The sequence below is a fragment of the Neurospora tetraspora genome, assembly GCF_033439725.1.
Source record: "Neurospora tetraspora strain CBS 560.94 chromosome Unknown B0H65scaffold_2, whole genome shotgun sequence".
Classification (NCBI taxonomy): Eukaryota; Fungi; Ascomycota; class Sordariomycetes; order Sordariales; family Sordariaceae; genus Neurospora; species Neurospora tetraspora.
The window spans coordinates 4,803,467-4,821,489 of NW_026944384.1; the positions used below are offsets into that span (position 1 = coordinate 4,803,467).

Sequence of the window (18,023 nt, forward strand, 5' to 3'; positions counted from 1 at the left end):
CGACTCTCCAGCAACGGACTGCAGCTCGCGATATGGAACCCGGGCGTGCAGGCTTGCCGGGCAGGCGACGGATCGTGGGGCCGTCCGCATTGGCCGGTGAAAATCCGCAGCGGAGCATTGGGTGACCTTAACAGCTGGCAGAAAGTCCTTGCCAGCTGACAATTCAAAAGTTACCAAGCGCAATGTACCTCTGTAAACACTTTACCGTATGAGTCTTGTGAAAAGAAAGCCAAAATTTCATGGCGATGTGCCAAATGCAGATGAACAACCACTCGCCATAATCCCAACCAAAACAAATCATGACGGTCGACTTCACTGCGAGGCCGGAAAAGCCTCTTCCATACTCGGATGATTTTTCATCTGCGGACGAATATGTCGACAGCCTGCTGGACTTTGCGACCAACTCACACCTTTTCCAGTTTCTCTGTGGTGGTGTTCACATCCTTGACTTCTTCACCAGCGAGCCCGGCCTCTTCGTCTCGGCGGTGCCTAAGGAATGGCAGGACTACCTTGTACAGACTGAGCCCATGGTTCTTTTGGATTTCTTGATGAGAGATGATCTCGACGCACTTGCCACGCAAACTGGCCCCGGACAGCCTCCGGAGACGCTGGTTCAGTATGTCAAGGACATCAGGAAACTTTCTTTGCGCCGCTCCTTCCAGCCAAGCAAGCCAAAGCTACCGGTTCTTCCTCGGCAGGTGGCTCTGGGCATGAACACCAAGAAAGTACACGAAGTCACTCACTTTTCGGGATACATCGACAGGCTCTCTGAGGACGTCGCTCGGGCTAGGGGAAAGGAACTGACGCACTTGGTAGACTTTGGCAGTGGCCAGAATTATCTAGGCCGCGCTCTGGCGAGTCCTCCGTACAACAGGCATATTGTTGCCGTGGAGAGCAAGGAGGCCAACACAGCAGGCGCCAAGGATCTCGATATCCTATCCGGTCTGGCTGAGCGGGAGAAGAGGATACGCAACAAGAAGCTCTACCATCGCATAATGGAAAGCGTAGACCCGTCAGAAGCCAACGATGAAGAAGCGTTGAAGCGCGCCGCAAAGGCATTGGGTGTGGCAGACGAGGATATTGCCACTATTGACCTACGATCGAGAAAGGAGCTTCAGGCTACGTACGCGCGGGAGGAAGGAAAGGGCAGCATTGAATACGTCGTCGCTAAGCTGGGAGATGCTGACTTGGCGCCTGTAATCTCCCAGCTGGAGTACACGGAAACCCACAGCGAGGATGACCTCAGCATGATGGCCGTATCCATTCACTCATGTGGCAACCTCTCTCACTACGGCATCCGGTCCATGGTTCTCAACTCGTCCATCCACGCCGTCGCAATCGTGGGTTGCTGCTACAATCTTCTCACCGAGAAGCTGGGGCCTCCGACTTTCAAGCCTTGCTTCAGTCGGCCAACCCTTCAGCCATTGAATGCTCGTGTGGTGAGGGAATCCGAGAGACGGGATCCCCAGGGTTTCCCCATGAGTGAGAAAGTCTCCACCTACAATGACCAAGGCATCAGACTCAACATCACAGCCCGTATGATGGCCTGTCAAGCTCCCGGGAACTGGACGGACAAGGAGAGCGATGCCTTCTTCACCCGCCACTTCTACCGCGCTGTCTTGCAAAGGATATTCCTAGACAAGGGTGTCATTTCCAAGGTTTACCACGGGCCCAGCGAGGGCGAGGGCGAGGAGGGCAACGAGAGCCCGTTCAACTTCAGCACCAACCCGGTCGTAATCGGCTCACTTAGGAAGCAATGCTACACCTCCTTCAGCGCGTACGTCCGCGGAGCGATCACGAAGCTGACGACCAACACGGACTTCAGCCAGTACAGCCAGATCGTCCGTGAGAAGCTGAGCGACATCACCGACGAGGAGATTGCCAAGTACGAGGCCGCGTACCTGCCCCGCAAGAGGGAGCTCAGCGCCATCTGGAGCTTGATGGCCTTCAGCGCGTGCGTTGTCGAGTCCCTTATCGTGACCGATCGGTACCTGTTCCTCAAGGAGCAGTCCGATATCGTGCGCGACTGCTGGGTGGAGACGGTGTTTGACTATGGCCAGAGCCCCCGGAACCTCGTCGTCGTTGGTATCAAGAAATAAAGAAGATGTGTAAGAAATAAAACGATGTCGGATGAGTGCCTCCTCTTCCCCAGCCACCTCTTTCTTTCACGCACATACAGCATTCCCTCGGATATTGTACCCCTGGGATATTGCGGGGTGTTGCACGACATTTGACTTGTAGACCTGATATACCTATCCTGTGTCCATCCAGGTTATCTATCCCCTTTGCCTGTCGATCTATCAAGGGGGTATTCCGCAAATGGAGAGAGTTGCAGGACTGTCGTTTCGAACCTCTGCACGCCTTCGGTCCGGCTAGTGGCCGCATTCTTCTTCGATAGGGAACTGCCGTTCAGCATGTCGCAATAGGTTGAGGCGATCTGTTCCACGCTGCAGCATACACCTGGATCGGAGAGCTCTGTAGCCTTCTTGCAGTCTGCCGTTGCATGTTGAGCTGAACAAGAAGACTCGACATTCCGATGACCATCAGATGTGGTCTTGGTATGCCGCATCTCTCAACCGCTCACATTTTCTCGATAATATGTTCACAGACAGCCGCTGCCACCAGACAAACTAAAAGTTAAACTCGGGCCGATAATCGGTGTTCAACCCTTCTCTTCCGGGTGGCACAAGCCCGGGTACCTCGACCTGTCAACCAGGAACATATGCCAAAAGCAGAGCAAACCGGAACATACAGTAAGCTCTTTTGGCCAATCATACGGGAACCAACAAGCTTTTGAAACAGGGCGTTCTTTGCTGCGTTATCTCTAGTCACACAAAGGCGAACCCAAGTTCTCGGTGTGGCTTCTGACGTGCCGTTTTTTTCGAGATGACCGGTGTGTAACTGGAAGGGAAACTATCAGGTGAAGGCTGTTTCTGAAGATGACCGACATGCGGGGATTGTATCTGCCTCTACAAGCCCCTTTGCCTCAGCAGTTTCGTTTAAGAAAACTGATAGATCTCTTTCCCTCCATCTCACGCGCAATGAAGGACCAGACAGGACCTGGCAACAACTTTCTCGCGCTGCACAGCATCCATCCATCATCAACACACACTGTTCGTCTCTCTAACAAAATCGACATCACACTTCTCCTACTGGTCGTCGCCGTCGTCTTTGCAGCAGCGATCCGATCCGATCCAGGCTGAATGGCGAGCAAAAAAAGGAAGGAAGGGGTCAAGGGGGGTTCACGCTTCGGGACTTGATCTATCTTTTTTGCGCCACAAGAGAGATTTCCCCCACACGTTTCTGAGACCTCCCCAGACGAGCAGAAGGAGCAGAACGAACAGAACGAATCAGATCCTTTTCTTCTCTCTTCTCCACGCCGGTCAAATTGCCATTCATATCTTTCGAGATTCATCACGGCGGCTCACAGGTCGGTCGCTCGGTCAGTGTGATGGTCGATTTGGGACAAGTTGCATACCTATGTGTATGTATAGGTACAGAGCGGGCGGCTGTTCTCGCTCCCCCACACTTTCTGCTGCTTCATGACGTGCTTGGTGATGATTCGAATCTGAGTGAGGTTCAAATTTCAGTGTAGCCAAACAACAGCTGCAGAGGGTAGACACCGAAGTCAACATCCGTCTACAAGAAAGCAAAGTGAGACAGATGTCGTCGAGTGTTTTAGGTTCTAGGCTCGTGGGATCGAACGCTAGATGTACCCGAGGTGACATGACAAGCGCCCGCGTTTACCTGCAGCTGCGCAAGCATGGAGGTGGATGATGCACCTCATCTGAAATTACCTGGTTGTCGTACGTAGAAAGACATTGTTCACCGGCTTCGGTTTTTTTTTTTTTTTTTTTTTTTTTTTTTTTTTTTTGACATTTTCTTGTCTGGGTGTTTGTCGGAACCGACCGGTACCCCCACCACAAACCTGGAGCCTGCACTGGACACAACGTTTGCAATTGCACTACACTATCGTCAACCCCTGGGTATGCAACCCGGTGACCATTCCAAATATTAAATCAGGGGCTCGCATCTCTCTGGCTTGCATTCAATAGCATCGATGGCCCATAGCACTAAATACTGCATCGCATGCATCATCATATGCAGGTGAACTTCATCTTCTAGTCTCTAGGGTAGTCGCCCAGCTGTTTGAGACTAACTATTTTGGAAGTTGGCCAAAGAGGTTCTCGAACACGACAACTCCTCCACTTGCAGCCCCCCCGGCTTACAGCACAATCACAGGTACCTCTACCTTATCAGACGCGAACGGTCCCTCCGTCCAGTGCATCCCACCTTCCCTCCCCCACCGATCTCGGGTCGGGTCCTGTCTCCCCCGCCAAGCTTTTATCTCAAAGAGAGCAAGCAGACAGCAGCAGTTGGAGAACCAAAGGAAGTGGAACTGGAGAAGCAAGTCACACGCTCACTCCTCTTCCATTCAGGTCATCACTTTGACGAACTTTCATTTGTTTCCGATATCCCCATCATATCATTTCCCTTGATTCTTTCACTTTTAACTTTCTCCCATCCACCTGAAATTTCTTTAATAGGTACCCTTATCCTTGACGACTTTGACTCATCCATCATTCAGTCCACTTCCACAATCTCCCCTATCTTATATACTTTCAGGATACCCCACCCATTTAGTTTCCTACCATCTCGCTCGTCTCCTCGGTGCTTTTGTTCCTTCAGACCGACCGAGCCTACACTATTTCAACAAAGCTATCTACCTACCAAATTCTCCTATCTATCTCCTATCTTTCCGGATCGACAATCGATTCAATCACATTGTGACGTGACGAACTGCATTGGCTTGTACGGAACAGATCGGCAGTCGGAACAGTCACCTACAGTACCTAAAGGACTAGAGGACCCCTCAAAACGCAACTCACTTTCACCTTACCCACGTGTTACTCCAAAACTGTTTACAACTCAACTCCTCTTTTCGAGACGTCACAAGGTCACACCTTGATCACCTCATTCATCACTCCTTCGACAATCAACATCATTTGATATTCAAAGGAGAACAAGGAGACAAAAGTGTAGCTTTCTTTACCCGATAAACCACCAAGACGAGGTCTTCTGCTGGGATTATCAACGAGTCTCAAATTACGGGGAGCCATCAACAAACTCTCACTGCTATGAACGCACAAATAACCTTCCTGGTAACTACACCCCAATTCCCCTTTCCTTATACCACTCTCACCTCACAACGCATCACTAACCTTACCTCCCCAAAAAAAACAGGATGGAACCCTGAGTCTAATCCACATCCCCCTCCCCCTCTACTCAACCTTCCTCCAACCCATCCTCCAAATCCTCCTCCCACCAAGCCAACCATTACCATCACCACCGGGAAGGGATTCCTCAACAACAACCATCCACCACCACCAAGATGAAACAACCTTCCTAAACATCTCCATCACCCCCCTCGAATGCTCCATCGTCTGCCCCTCCTCCTGGGCCTCCACCGTCTTCGAGCCCGCCATCGCGCGCCTACCCAAGGACCAGGCAAAAACCATCTCCATCTCCAAGGATGCTTACGCCGTTTTTTCAGTCATCAGCGCGGGCATGGACGCCGGCTCGCGCGTTGTCGACTTGACTTGCCCGCTTGCCTTGGCGGGGATCCCGATTTTTTTCATCACGACGTATTACTCGGATTTCCTCCTGGTGCCGACGAAGGATCGGAGAGCGGTGGTGGAGACGTTGAGGGCCAAGGGCGGGTTTGTGTTTGTTGAGGAGGATGGTGGGCTCGAGGGAGGAGGGGAGAATGGGTTCGATGGGTATGGTGGGTCCAGGAGGGGCTCGGTGACTATGACGGCTGGTGGCTATCATACCAGGGGATCAAGTGGAAGTGGCGGGCTTAGTGGAATGTTGAGCCCGATGATGCCGACTACGCCGCCGCCTTCGGATGCGGGCGAGTTGCAGCTCAAAACGTTTGAGACGCTCAAGAGGCGGAACGTGGTGCCGTTTGTGGAACCGGGACTGAGGCTGGTGCATTGCTCGGGGAGGGAGAAGACGAGTATCCACGGCGGCGGCGGAGGCGAGGGTGGACGTGGCCATGGACATAGTACGGGTTATGGCGGCGAGGATGGTGGTGGTGGTGACGCAAACGGCGGCGGTAACTACCCGCGCAGGAGGAGAAACAGCTGGATCGACACGGTCGACACCAAGCTGTACACGAGCATCATCTCGGCGCTGGTGTCGCAACCGCGGTTCCTGTCCGTGACCCTGGCGCAGGATGACCCCCCTTCGCTGCTGCTGGACAAGGCGCTGGTGGACCTGTTTGGCGACTCGCTGGTGGGACCGACGGAGGGCACGCTGGTGCCCATCTTTCTCGACCTGGTCAACTTGCCGTTCGAGGCAACGGGCATCGTTTCGGGGGTTGCCGGGAGGTTGGTCAAGGACATGTCCATGGAGGAGAGCGCGGAGCTGTCGTATTTGTCGACGGCGAGGGCCGGCGCGGTGATCTTGTCTTGTGAGCAGGCTGTGACGGCTCTGGGAATCTTGGAGCCATTGCTCAAAAAGCAGGGGTGAATGACACGGTGATCATTATGTGATGCGTGGTTTTGAAGGACGTTCCCTTCGGTTGGCCTTTGACGCGGCGGACCCCGGCTTTGAGGATGGTCGTTCATGGTGAAAAGGCCCAAAAGTTTGCACATCTCGACTCATTGTATGGCGTCAAAAACCGGCGCGATGGAGGGAGGGTAACTGTGCGTTGGCTGTAATCTTCGGGAAAAGTTGCATGGCTGTACGGAGCTGGATGGTGTTTTGACTGTGATATAGCGAATAATTCACCTTGATTTCCGCTAAATACCTTTTGGAGATTATTTGGTCGTCAGCCCTTGGTGTTTCTTGCTGTGCTGTTATTGTCAGCACTCAAAGCTGTGTGACCCTGAAACCAAGATAGACACTCTTCATCCATTTAGGCAACCCAAGAATTTCGCGGCCATAGGTCGTTTTGCTTTCCGTTATTAGAGCAAGACGGAGCAAAGCAGCCCCTTGCAGCCTCGATCGACCATCACCGCCACAGCCAAATTCATTTCCCACCCTTCTTCTTCCTCCCCTCCTGCTTGTTCTCCTCCTCCTTCACCAACCCCGCCCTAACAAACGCATCCCTCGCCGCGCCATTGATCAACGCAAACCTCCTCGGCCCCAGCAGCTGCCCCCCATACCACCGCGTCACCACAACCATGGTGTCCCACAGGTCCATCAGCTGCATCAGATGCAGCAGCCTGCCGCCAGCCGCCGTCTCGCCGTCGTCGTCGCAGTCCTGGAACGACGTGCCGTTCGGCCCGCGGATCCGCCACGCCGTGATGTTGTGCGTGGCCGCCCGCACCCGCTTGTCCGACGCCAGCAGGTGTTGCAGGTACTGCGCCGCCTGCCCCGGGGAGGAGACGGGCGCGCAGCGGGCGATGAAGGTCGATTTGAGTTCGATTAACGGGACAGAGAGGGTCCAGGGGGGTTCGGGGCCGAGTGTGTCTCCTCCTCCTGTTTGTGAATCTGATGAGAGCACATCATGAGTTGCTGCTGCTGCTGCTGTATCGTATGATGATACCCTCTTCTCATTTTCTGCCTCCTCCTCCTCCTCCTCGTCGTCCTCCTTCTCCGCTGTGATGACTGCGGTTAGGAGTTCCTTCACTTGCTCAATGGCATCGAACAGACAGACTTGCCCGGGTTCGTACACCTCGCCGACTGCGTCCCGGAAGAGAGCCAGGTCCCGAGCGGCGGCGCCGCGCTTAGCGTGCTCGCCGGAGGAGTGGGTGCCGAGAACGACGGGTGGTTCATCGGGGTAGGCTGGCGGGAACTGCAGACGGAGGGTGGATTCGGTGATCTCGCCGGGGAGTGTCAGAATGTAAGTGGAGGGTGAGTCGTCGGCTGGGACGAGGGTGCCGTCGCCGTAGATGGAGTTGACGGCTTCGAGCTCGTCGGCTAGTTGTTCGGACATTGTGATGTCTCGTATGAGCGCCGAGCTTTATTTGATGTGGTTAAAGATCTTCTCTCTCGCTACTCATATAAATGGCCCGATATCGCCGTATTGTAAAGAGTTTTGAAGTTGTGATGCAAACGCCATTACTAATGTCAGAGGCCTACCAGAATAGTGAGTCCCAAGAGATATTTACAGAACAACGGCGTGGAGGGGTAGGTACCTGTAAGTGCGGATCCACTTTCTTATCTCCATGTACCTTCCTGGTTTCTGTTCCTTAGCGACCTGTGACCAAGGTACATCTGTGCTGCGGGAGGTCGATGTGAACTGTTGACTTTTGGTTGTCAAGAATGTCGAAGACGCATATGCAGCCGGAGATGCACAGTCAATGCTCAGACGAAGTTTTACCGGCTCACACAACCACATCGAACATTGTGAAGAAAGGTGGTATACAACAAGTCAGGTACCTGAAATAGACTGACTCTACCAATCACCAATGACAGGTCCACATCGCCAATCGCGTTCCAGTCCCCGTCCGAGATCGACGCCAATTGGTTCCAATTTTCCTGTCTCCAGGGGCCGAAGAGTCCCCACGTTTCGGGCTCCCGCCTTGGACCTTGCAGGTCTTCGACGCCGACGGGAGTTCGAGTCCAGCGGATCGGTGAACCATCAAACTTTCAACAAAACCATTTTTGTTACTCCTTTTCTTAGTGATATTCTTGTTTTAATCTTATTTTCACGGGTGTACAGAGACGGCATTACGATATACGGCCTGAGATCTATGCGCCGTACTACCAGACGCGTCAGCACTCCACGATCCCATTCGGCCCCCTTTTTCGTCGTAGGCGTTTTTGGATATAGCAACACCAACGCGAAGCGCGACGATATATAGCCTTTGCGACCACATATATACGGTCGCGTCCTAATCATACATATCTCGATCCGTCTACCACACGCCTTTCACCTATAACACGCCGACACAATGTGGTGGTGGCTTACGGCCCTCTCGGGCAGCATCACTCCCCTCTTCCTCGTCCTCTCGCCCATCCTCTCCTATGGCGACCAAGTGCACTCCATGCACAAGGCCAAGTCCAGCGCCGGCTTCTCTTTGGACATTCCCTTGATCATGCTTGTTGCCTCTTTGCTCAGGTTAGTTGCGCCCCAGTCCCAAGGCCCGGATTGCGACTTGCGACGCCAGCTAACATCCGAGGTTCACAGGATATTCTACTATCCCGGAGCCAAGTATGACACCGCCCTGTTCATCCAGTCCCTCATCATGGTCGGAGTCCAAGTCGTGCTCCTCAAGGTCGCGCTGGACCACCGCCCTGTCCCATCCTCCAGGGGAGGTGACGCCGCTGTTCCCTTCGCGAAGGCGCAAGACGAGGAGTACCAGCGTCCATACAACTTCTGGCAGTGGAAGTCGCCCAAGCCGTACGTATTCCAGTTGGTGGCATTTGTGATCAGACGTGAAAGCTTACCCATAAAAACCACAGATACTGGCAATTCGTCTTCTACCTCTTCGCCGGCCTCGTCGCCTGCCAGATCCTTCTCTCGCCCTTCGAGTCCCTCTACATGTCCTACTCCTCCCTCATCGGCTACATCGGTCTCTCCATCGAAGCGACCCTTCCCATCCCCCAGATCCTCGTCAACCACAAGTCTCGCTCGTCCAAAGGTCTCCGCGTGTCGGTATTGGCCATGTGGTTGGCCGGGGACGCCATGAAGATGTTCTGGTTCTTCACTTCGTCCAGCGAGATCCCCTGGTCTTTCAAGGGCTGCGGTATCTTCCAGGCCTGCTGCGACTCCTACCTTGGCGTCCAGTATCTGATGTATGGAAGCGGCGAGGGGGTCTCGGGCGCTTTTAAGGATTACCCGCTCGAGAACTACCCCGTGCCTGGGAGCCACAGCGTGGTTACTGGCCGTGAAGGTGTTGCGGCGAGGCGGACGTCGAACGCTGATAAGAGGATATTATAGAGGGTAGAAAGAGGATTGTTTAGAGTATTAATAATGTAGAATTGCTGCTTCTGGTCAGCATCGGCTTGGAGAGCTGGTTATAGTTAGATATCCTTTGCATATTTTCTTTGACCGTCTCTATTCATCAGCCTCAAACCTTGCTCTCATCCCTTGCACCAGAAGCAAACTGTCCAGCTGCTTTCCAAGGAGTAGCTGTGCAACCAATCATGCGCCCAGGATCTTGGGTTTTTGTTTGCTTGGATTTGGACGAAGCCTGGGGTCGCGACTTTGTCAGGGGTGGGCAGCTCACCCCTGTCTCTCTTTTGGCTGGTGAAGCTCTGATAGTGGACGACACCCAGCCACGTAGAAATTGCTGACTGAAGGAGCTTCAAACTCTCCAAAATCAGCTCTGGAAAAGTTTCTATCCAGTGCTAGGATACGGGACGGCTTTCTGTGATCTTGGCTCCCAAACATCCCCGAGGACTCCGGTGCCGCAGCCGTCCGATACCTGCTCGTCCAAGTCTCGGGCAAACAAATTTGAACCAACTCCCACCACCGAGTGGAGTGCAAAAAGAGCGCCAGTCCACTCATCTCAACAATCAGCCATTCTCCCCTCCTTCCAGAATTCGCTTGCAGCCAAAAAAGAAAAGTTCCCCTGAGAGGAAGTGGGGGCTGACGAAAAGTAAACAAAGCCGCGGCCAAGCTTATTGCTCTGGGCAACACCACATACAAAACCTCTCCTCTCTTTGTTTACATCACCAAAAGGGGGGCTGCGGGCCAGTCAATACCTTGTGGTTTCACCGGCGAAGAAAACCCGGCTTTTACATGCTCTCGTTCAGAACCAAACAGCAATTTCTGCTCTGGGTGTTGAGTCTACTGTAGGACAACACCTTGACGGCTGATAGACCTCGATTCCGGGTCTGCTTTCTGGACTGGATGCGCGTTTGGCGTTGAGTGTTGGCTGATTTATAGGTAAGTCATGGTCAACTTGGCCACGAGTTGTGCATTTAACGATTCGCTTTCCTTGTGTTGCTCTTGTCCTTTTTTTTTTTTTTTTTTTTCGTTTCGTGTTGACATGTGCTCATTGATGTTTAAGATCATATCATCAAATATGGGCTTACCCACATATGAACCCTTTCTGATTTCAAGATTTGCTCCTCAAGCACATCCAGGATCAGAACTTTCCTTGTATGCTTTCCAGATCCCTCAAACGCCCTCAATGCCTTGATATAGCTTCAAGTTGATACAAATCAAGTTGTTGGCACCATCCATTTCCCTCGGAGTCACATCATGGGGCTTTCTTCTCCCCAGTTGCACTCCCCGAGTCTGTTTGATTCTGATCACCAGGCAATCGTACTCTTTCCTCGTTCAAGTGGCCTTCACAAGTGAACTTTTGCTAACCATCATCATCAGCGGCTACCTATCTGGCCTGAAGTTAGAAAGTCGGACCAAATTCGACGTCACTGGCCGGTATGTTTGCTTTCCGAATTCTAGGCCTTCCACTTGCCGTTATCTATCGACCTCGAGGTACATCGGATGATAGAAGTCCTCGGAAAATTACTATCCGATGTGAACCCTCCCGTTGCCTATAACTACCACTTTCAATCTTTCACTGCTCAAAGTTCTCGCTGTTTGGACTTTTACCTTTGACCCCACCCTCCCCGCTCTCTCTCTACCCTTTCCACTATTCCACGAGTGCCGAGGAAGATATCAAACAGTACATCAACAAGCCATTCACTGGTAGACCGGGTATATATATATATATATATATACTTACTTCCTCTACCACAGCCCACTTTTCTCTCGAGCAAGACGCGTCAAACTTCTCGGAACTTGAACCAGGTCACTGAACTTCGGCAGACTGTTGACCCTCGTCAGAATCATCAGGCCCAACTCAGTTCGTACCCTCCCAGTCACACTCGCGTCGCGATACCGACTAACAATCTCACAGGAAACTCAAGATGCCGGCCAATTTCAAGACTTACGAGGCCCAGGCGCGCCTTCTGGCCGCAGTTATCGCGGCTCACCCTGAGCTCAGGCTCAATTACAAGGGTAAGAATACATAATTTCTCTGTCCCTTCCTATCACTTCATCTCTCGACGTGTTCAGCTCCATGACTCTCCATTATCTCACCTTTTCGGCGCCTCCGACATGACCGTGTCACCAAATTATCACCAGTCTCAGCTCTTCCAGTGGTCGAGTCACAACTCAAGATGCTGATGAGATTCCAGCAATCGCACAGCACTATGGCAAGTCCGCGACCATGAGCGCCATTGAGCATCGCTTCCGCCCTGTTCGTAAGCAGGCGGATTGCTTGCGCCTTGCCGTCAGCAGGGGCGATGATCCGGAGGAGATTGACATCCTCGAACCCGGCGGTATGAAGCATCTTGACAACATCAACACCAGTCACTTCGTCATCAGTCTTCGTTTTCTGGGCGTTCCGTTTTCACTCTCATTTCACATCATTCTCGTTGCCTCGCTGGACATCGCTAACACATCTCCCCCAGAAATGGCCAAATACTTCGGCGAATCCACCGCCGACGGTCTCCAATTCCAATTCCGCAGCGTCAAAGCCGGTGCCGAAGCCATGAAGAACGCGGCCGATAACGGCCAAGACCCTGTCGAGGCCTTCAACAACGCCGTCTCCGGCTCAGGAGCCAACAAAACGCCCTCAGGCCGCAAGCGTGGCCGTCCAGCCGGCACTCCGGCCTCCGGCAGAAGCCGCGCTGGAGCTGGGACTCCCGCCACCGGTAAGAGCACGACTACTACTGCCAAGCCGAGAAGGTCGACAGCCAAGAAGGCGAACTACGTAGAGCCGCAAACGACTACGGATAAGGACGAGTCGGCTGCGTCTGTTGACTACGACGCCTTGGACGACTCTCCCACCGGCCACTTGGCTAAGAAGACCCGCACCACTCCGATCAAGACGGCCTTGCCGCCTAGACGCATGTCTGGCGCTGCCGCGCCTATCTCTCAGCCGGTCTTCAAGACCGAGGCCCTCGATGAGATCTTTGAGGTTGGTGACAGACTGCCTTCGCCGTCTCCTATGCCGCCGGCGTCTACTGTTGCAGCTGCTACGAATGCCATTGGCAACAGCTATGACTTCACTGTCACTGGTGACATGACCCGCAACGAGCGCGCGGCTTCCGAGTACCACACTCCGGCGCCCGAATTCCCTCCCGCCACCTCTCAGAGCCAGACTCAGTCTCAATCGCAGGGCTTCATCATGAAGCAAGAGCCCAACTCCTACGCCAACGGCGGAATGTCCTTCGACGGCGGAGTGACGACCAGTTTTGGTTCTACGACCACTAACATCTTTGGCGGCAACACCTCGGTCGGTAACAACTACAACAACGGCTTCCACAATAGCGGGGGTGGTTACTCTCAGCAGCAGTCCCAGCAAAACACTCAGCAGTCTCAGTCTGCCAGTGGTTACATCAACATCGTTAGTGACGACGAATATGACTACTCCCAGTCCCATAGCGCTCTTGGCGCCGCCGTCCGTACGCTCGGGGGACATGGAGGACCTGGTAACTTCAGCCAGGCTTCCACCATGGGCATGGGCATGGCCCTGCCGAGCAACATGACCGGCGGCAGTGGTGATGGTGGTGATATGGGGTTCTACGTGGATGAAGATCAATATGAGATCTAGAGGGAAGTTGGCTTTCTTATCCTGGTGCTGCTTTTCAAGGCAGGGCACTCAAAGGCACCCAATCAATCGCTCGCAGTCGCAACCCCAGACGTTAACGGCATAGATAATGCCACTAACTTCACGACAACGTATTGGGAGAAAACGGTGCATCGACGTCTCTGAGATCTTCGACTTGAGCTTCTATTTCTCTTTCTCTACTTTTCTTTTTTTTCTTTCAGCAATTAGGTTCACGATGGGACTCAAAAATTTGCTTCTTTGCTCTTTCACAAAAAAAAACAGAACAAAACAAAAAAAAGTTCACGATATGAGGTGGAGTGGGAACGTCTTGCTCCATCCGGAACTATGGCTGCAAAGTCCTGGTACCAGGTCAACGACAGGATGGATTTCACTACTACGATTACAGCGACGAGGATACCATCTACCTTATGGGGTCGGGTTTGACAAAGACACTATACTACACTAGATGGTCGAACCTTTGCGTCTCGGAGTGTACCTCTACAATACCTACTCACAAACATCCTTGAGAGGAAGATCAGAGCAAGCAACTATAACTATCCGTCCGGCGAGGGATATGTTCATTCCTCCAGGGAGTGCAGCAGGGAGTGCAGGAGATGATGAGCACGCAAGAGATACCGTTCTACGCAAATCATGGCGGGCCAACTCAACCTGGATGGATATTCAGGGGAGATCTGGGAGATATCACGCTGGAGTGGCTGAGGACACTGGAATGGAGCTTAGTCATCGAACATGGGCGGTGGTGAACGGCGAACGGCGAATGGCGAATGGCGCATTATTGGAGGGAGATCTTTCTTTGCGGTTACTCAAGAGATTCAGTGTTTGTAGAGATTCTTGTACGTAGAGGTAAATTTGCAGTTTCGAATGGTTCGGTTCTTAGAATTCCTTTGCTCTAGCTCGATGTGCACAAATGTCGCCGATGTGTGAAAACATTGCTGGCTTGGTGTTTCTCTCGTCAACAAAACCCTCAAGTTTAGCGTTATAAGTTAGCAAGGAAAATGGGAGATCATGAAGACAAGCCAAGGGTTGCCATATAACCACCGAGCCGCTGATAATTCTTCTACGCTTTGTGTATCTCATACTCACTACAAGTTACACCTCTAAGTCTATACAAAGACCAAACGTAACGCAACCCCACTCGGTTTTACTTCAATGTACAACACAGTAACCCATCACTTTTTAATGCTTGGTCCCGTCCAACCCGCCTGAGATGCATCTAAACCCGTGTCACTGTGAAACACCCTCCAATGCTGTGCTACTTCTTCCCCTCAAACGACACAACCCTTTCGTTCTCGCTCATATCTACTGAAACAACAACTCCCAAAGAGCGTCCTTCTCGACATAATCATGGTGAATCACATTGACCAGCCAAAGATCCTCCTTCAAGTCCTCCAACAACTTCTGGGTGTCGGAACCCTTTCCGTAGATCTTGGCCCACTCGCTCCAAATGCCAAACGCCTCCTCACTCCACGCGCGGAAGCTGACCTCCTCAATGATGGTCGGCGTAAGGATCTCCTTGCCAGGGAACACCCCCCAGGTGACCGCATTGGTGCTGGGCTCGTGCGGCCTGCGGTCGGCCTCAGCAGTCCCGTCCGCATCGGCGGCCATTCTCGCGCGGAAGTTGACCGTGTCAGTGCTGATAAAGTCGCCGGCGGCGTTGGTGGCGTAGAAGCACACGACGTCCTTCATGTCCGGCTGCTTCAGCTTCGCTTCGAGCACCCTCCAGTCGGCGGAGGGCATGAAGAACTCGACAAAGGCCTTTTGGAAGACGAAGCCGTTCTGGGGGCCCCAGCCAAAGGTGCCGTCGTTGGAGCGCAGGCCGTTCACGGCGGGCTGGGAGGCGAGCGACCACCAGCCCTTGGAGTTGAGCTTGATCAGGCTGTCCCGGATGGCTTCCGTCTCGGCATTGAAACCCTCTTCGCTCCAGGGAATGGCGGAAAGCTCGCCCTTCAGATGACGGATGAAGATATTGTTGATATCCTCCGTGGTCTTGGGGGAGCCCCACAGCTGGAGCGCCTGGGGGACGGTGACGTGCAGGCTGACGCCGTAGCCGTCGATCTGTCCGTAGGCCGGAGATCTGGCGTCACCCCATCTACCGTTGGGGAAGTCATCCCAGGTCGCTTCACGGCCCAAGACACCCTCGCCTTCAGAGATTGCCAACGTGTTGGCTCTGGTGTTGACGGGCTCTGCCAGAAGACCGGCCTCCGAAGGCGAAGCCTCGTAATCGGGGTGCGAGGGTCTCTGGTTGGCCACAATGACCCGATCCCGCGGGTCGGAGCCAATTGAGCCCTTTCTAGTGGACAGGCCCTGGATCGAACGAGTTGGGACCGAAGACCCATTGATCATGAGTTGAGGGAAGTCCGGCAGAATGGCAGATTCGTCTTCTTCGGGCGTTCCAGGTGGTATCAGATTCGTGCGTTCGGCGATAAATGCGACGGCCTTCTCCAGGTTCAGAGTATAAAAGTGGAAGCCTCGCGGGCCTGGTGTCCTGCTCTTGATCTCCTTGATTCGCTCGATGATTTCACTGACGATTGCAACACCCTCCATCTTGACCTTCTCGTCGTCTCCCTTGACAGCATCGAGGCGGGCCATGAGAGCTGGGGGGATCTTGGCGTGGCTGAGTTTCGTCGTTCTCTTGATCATCTGGTAGCTCTGGATGGGCATAAGACCGGGGATGATCATGACGTCCTTGAAGGCGCCACTAGGGTGGTCTCGCAGGGTATTCTCGAAATGCTCGTAAGCGTCGATGTCGAAGAAGAGTTGTGTCATGATAAAATCGGCACCGGCCTGGACTTTTTCGACGAGATAAGGGAGATCATGCTCCAAGCTCTGCTCACGAGGATGGCTCTCCTCGGCGTGGCCCTCGGGATAGGCGGCAACACCAATGCAGAAGTAGTCTCCGTGGTTCTTCTTGATATAGCGGACGAGGTCGGCGGCCCAGGTGAACTCCTCGTCATCGGTCGGTTCGGGGTCGTTCTCATCGTGGTATTCAGCAGCTCTAGGGGGATCGCCTCTGAGGGCAAGAATGTTGCGGATTCCGAGGACCTTTGCGTCCTCAAGGGTCTTGTCTATCAAGCGACGGCTCATGTTTGTGCAGGTGAGATGGAGACATGTTGTGAGGCCCAGCTCGCGTTGGCAGATTTCGGCAAGCTCGAGAGACTTTTGGGCGGTTGAACCTCCGGCGCCCCAGGTGACGTTGACGAAAAGCGGCCTAAGTCCTCTTGCCATACGTTCGAGACGGTCGCGTAGGTTAGCAAAGCCCATAGCGGTCTTTGGAGGGAAGAACTCGAGCGAGAAGTAGTTGCTGTCGGGCGGCAAGGCCGCGACCTTGTCGGTGATCTTCTCCATTGTGTACGGTATTGTGGGTGTTTCGGTTCTGTACGGTGATATACTGGGTATATATGTCGTTAAAATGGCCGTCGAGTGTTGAACCTCAGCGGTGGTTTGTTGGTGGTGGTTTGGTTTGGTGGTTGTGGTGTTGAAGAGTGGTGGCTCTTTGTCGTAGAAACGGCAATTACCCCTGCCGCAGGAGTTGCAGGTACAAACCGTCTCGAGTCCAGCGATTGTTGGGATGGCGGGGTCTTTCTTACTCCGCAGTCGGAGATACAGCACAGCTAACAGTAGGCAAGTACTGACTGATAAGTTGATAAAGTACCTCCCGTCGTCTTCCAGTTGCAAAGGCAGTGCGTCTGTATAAAGCATGATACTCGGGACAAAAGTACAGAAAAAGGTCATGGAATTTACCTAGATGATAAATAAGTTGCCATGTCCCGGTCAGGTGGTCACTAAGAAAAAAATAAAGCTGCCATGTAAAAAAAACCAAAGGGGTCTTTGCCGTCTTTTCTCCAAATGGTACCTTGTCTGCCCGGGAAAGACTTTACCCCACTCCAGGGAAGCTTGTAGCGTGGGGTAGCTCGTCGAATCCCTTGGCTTCTTTGGCTCCCTGACGTAGGCGGCCCTTTGAAGCGGCTAATGGTCGCGGTGATAGCGCGTTCCGTTGCAAATGTGGAGAACGGCAGTTCTGTTTGCGCCGCCGAGATGCGCTGAGGCAACCCGACACGAACATCACATCAAAGACATCAAAGCATATTAGTAATAACACGTCGTCGCCTTCAATCAAGATTGGATGGAGTATTGAGCTGAGAGAAGGTAAAGGGATATCTTACAATGAAAGTTTCCCCATACTAAGAGCACTCACCGAACGCGCCTGCCTCTGTCGGCCTACTCACTACACGAGAGGATACACACATCGTCTGCCACCATCCTCCTTCCTTGTGATCAAGACCTCTTCATGTTTCATCCGAGTCAGTTGCTACGTCTGCCCAAGTCAGTACAAGGTCGGTCCTATCCGGTCTGGGCTCTTCGAAAGCGCGACCGTGTTTCTGTAGGGATCTGGAGAAGCAGCCGAGTTAGCCTCGAGCAACACAAAGCTACGGAAATTGAAAATCGAATTTGATGTATCGCAAATTTCAGAATATGAAT

At 53.0% G+C, this 18,023-nt stretch overlaps 6 protein-coding genes across 6 annotated transcripts; 4 read left to right on the plus strand and 2 right to left on the minus strand.

The window, feature by feature from the left end:
- Positions 1-230: 230 nt before the first annotated feature.
- On the plus strand, positions 231-2,186 carry B0H65DRAFT_126706 (methyltransferase domain-containing protein). Its single transcript, XM_062820750.1, has one exon. The coding sequence runs from the start codon at positions 300-302 to the stop codon at positions 2,097-2,099; it is 1,800 nt and encodes a 599-aa protein (XP_062684889.1). The 5' UTR covers positions 231-299; the 3' UTR covers positions 2,100-2,186.
- Positions 2,187-5,138: 2,952 nt separating this feature from the next.
- On the plus strand, positions 5,139-6,534 carry B0H65DRAFT_420599 (uncharacterized protein; the record flags this gene model as incomplete). The annotated part of the gene is made up of 2 exons (XM_062824289.1): positions 5,139-5,162; positions 5,245-6,534. The coding sequence occupies 2 exons, from the start codon at positions 5,139-5,141 to the stop codon at positions 6,532-6,534; spliced, it is 1,314 nt and encodes a 437-aa protein (XP_062684890.1).
- Positions 6,535-6,785: 251 nt separating this feature from the next.
- B0H65DRAFT_126730 (ribosomal protein S5 domain 2-type protein) lies at positions 6,786-8,345 on the minus strand. Its single transcript, XM_062820752.1, has one exon. The coding sequence runs from the start codon at positions 7,943-7,945 to the stop codon at positions 7,037-7,039; it is 909 nt and encodes a 302-aa protein (XP_062684891.1). The 5' UTR covers positions 7,946-8,345; the 3' UTR covers positions 6,786-7,036.
- Positions 8,346-8,545: 200 nt separating this feature from the next.
- B0H65DRAFT_126724 (uncharacterized protein) lies at positions 8,546-9,967 on the plus strand. The gene is made up of 3 exons (XM_062820751.1): positions 8,546-9,073; positions 9,143-9,355; positions 9,418-9,967. Exons 1-3 carry the CDS (start codon positions 8,907-8,909, stop codon positions 9,893-9,895), a joined length of 858 nt encoding a protein of 285 aa, XP_062684892.1. The 5' UTR covers positions 8,546-8,906; the 3' UTR covers positions 9,896-9,967.
- A 1,868-nt stretch (positions 9,968-11,835) lies between these two features.
- Positions 11,836-13,526, plus strand: B0H65DRAFT_418355 (uncharacterized protein; the record flags this gene model as incomplete). Its single annotated transcript, XM_062824141.1, has 3 exons — positions 11,836-11,926; positions 12,106-12,249; positions 12,382-13,526. The coding sequence occupies 3 exons, from the start codon at positions 11,836-11,838 to the stop codon at positions 13,524-13,526; spliced, it is 1,380 nt and encodes a 459-aa protein (XP_062684893.1).
- Positions 13,527-14,497: 971 nt separating this feature from the next.
- Positions 14,498-17,301, minus strand: B0H65DRAFT_458399 (methylenetetrahydrofolate reductase-domain-containing protein). The gene has a single exon (XM_062826402.1). It carries the CDS (start codon positions 17,274-17,276, stop codon positions 14,844-14,846), a length of 2,433 nt encoding a protein of 810 aa, XP_062684894.1. The 5' UTR covers positions 17,277-17,301; the 3' UTR covers positions 14,498-14,843.
- Between the last annotated feature and the right edge of the window lie 722 nt (positions 17,302-18,023).

Bases quoted from the DNA above. Each gene is read 5' to 3' on its own strand.
- B0H65DRAFT_126706 (XM_062820750.1), top strand. From the start codon at position 300: ATGACGGTCGACTTCACTGCGAGGCCGGAAAAGCCTCTTCCATACTCG.
- B0H65DRAFT_126730 (XM_062820752.1), bottom strand. From the start codon at position 7,945: ATGTCCGAACAACTAGCCGACGAGCTCGAAGCCGTCAACTCCATCTAC.
- B0H65DRAFT_126724 (XM_062820751.1), top strand. From the start codon at position 8,907: ATGTGGTGGTGGCTTACGGCCCTCTCGGGCAGCATCACTCCCCTCTTC. The intron at 9,074-9,142 runs GTTAGTTGCGCC...CGAGGTTCACAG, and splicing joins CTTGTTGCCTCTTTGCTCAG to GATATTCTACTATCCCGGAG. The intron at 9,356-9,417 runs GTACGTATTCCA...TAAAAACCACAG, and splicing joins CAGTGGAAGTCGCCCAAGCC to ATACTGGCAATTCGTCTTCT.
- B0H65DRAFT_458399 (XM_062826402.1), bottom strand. From the start codon at position 17,276: ATGACCTTTTTCTGTACTTTTGTCCCGAGTATCATGCTTTATACAGAC.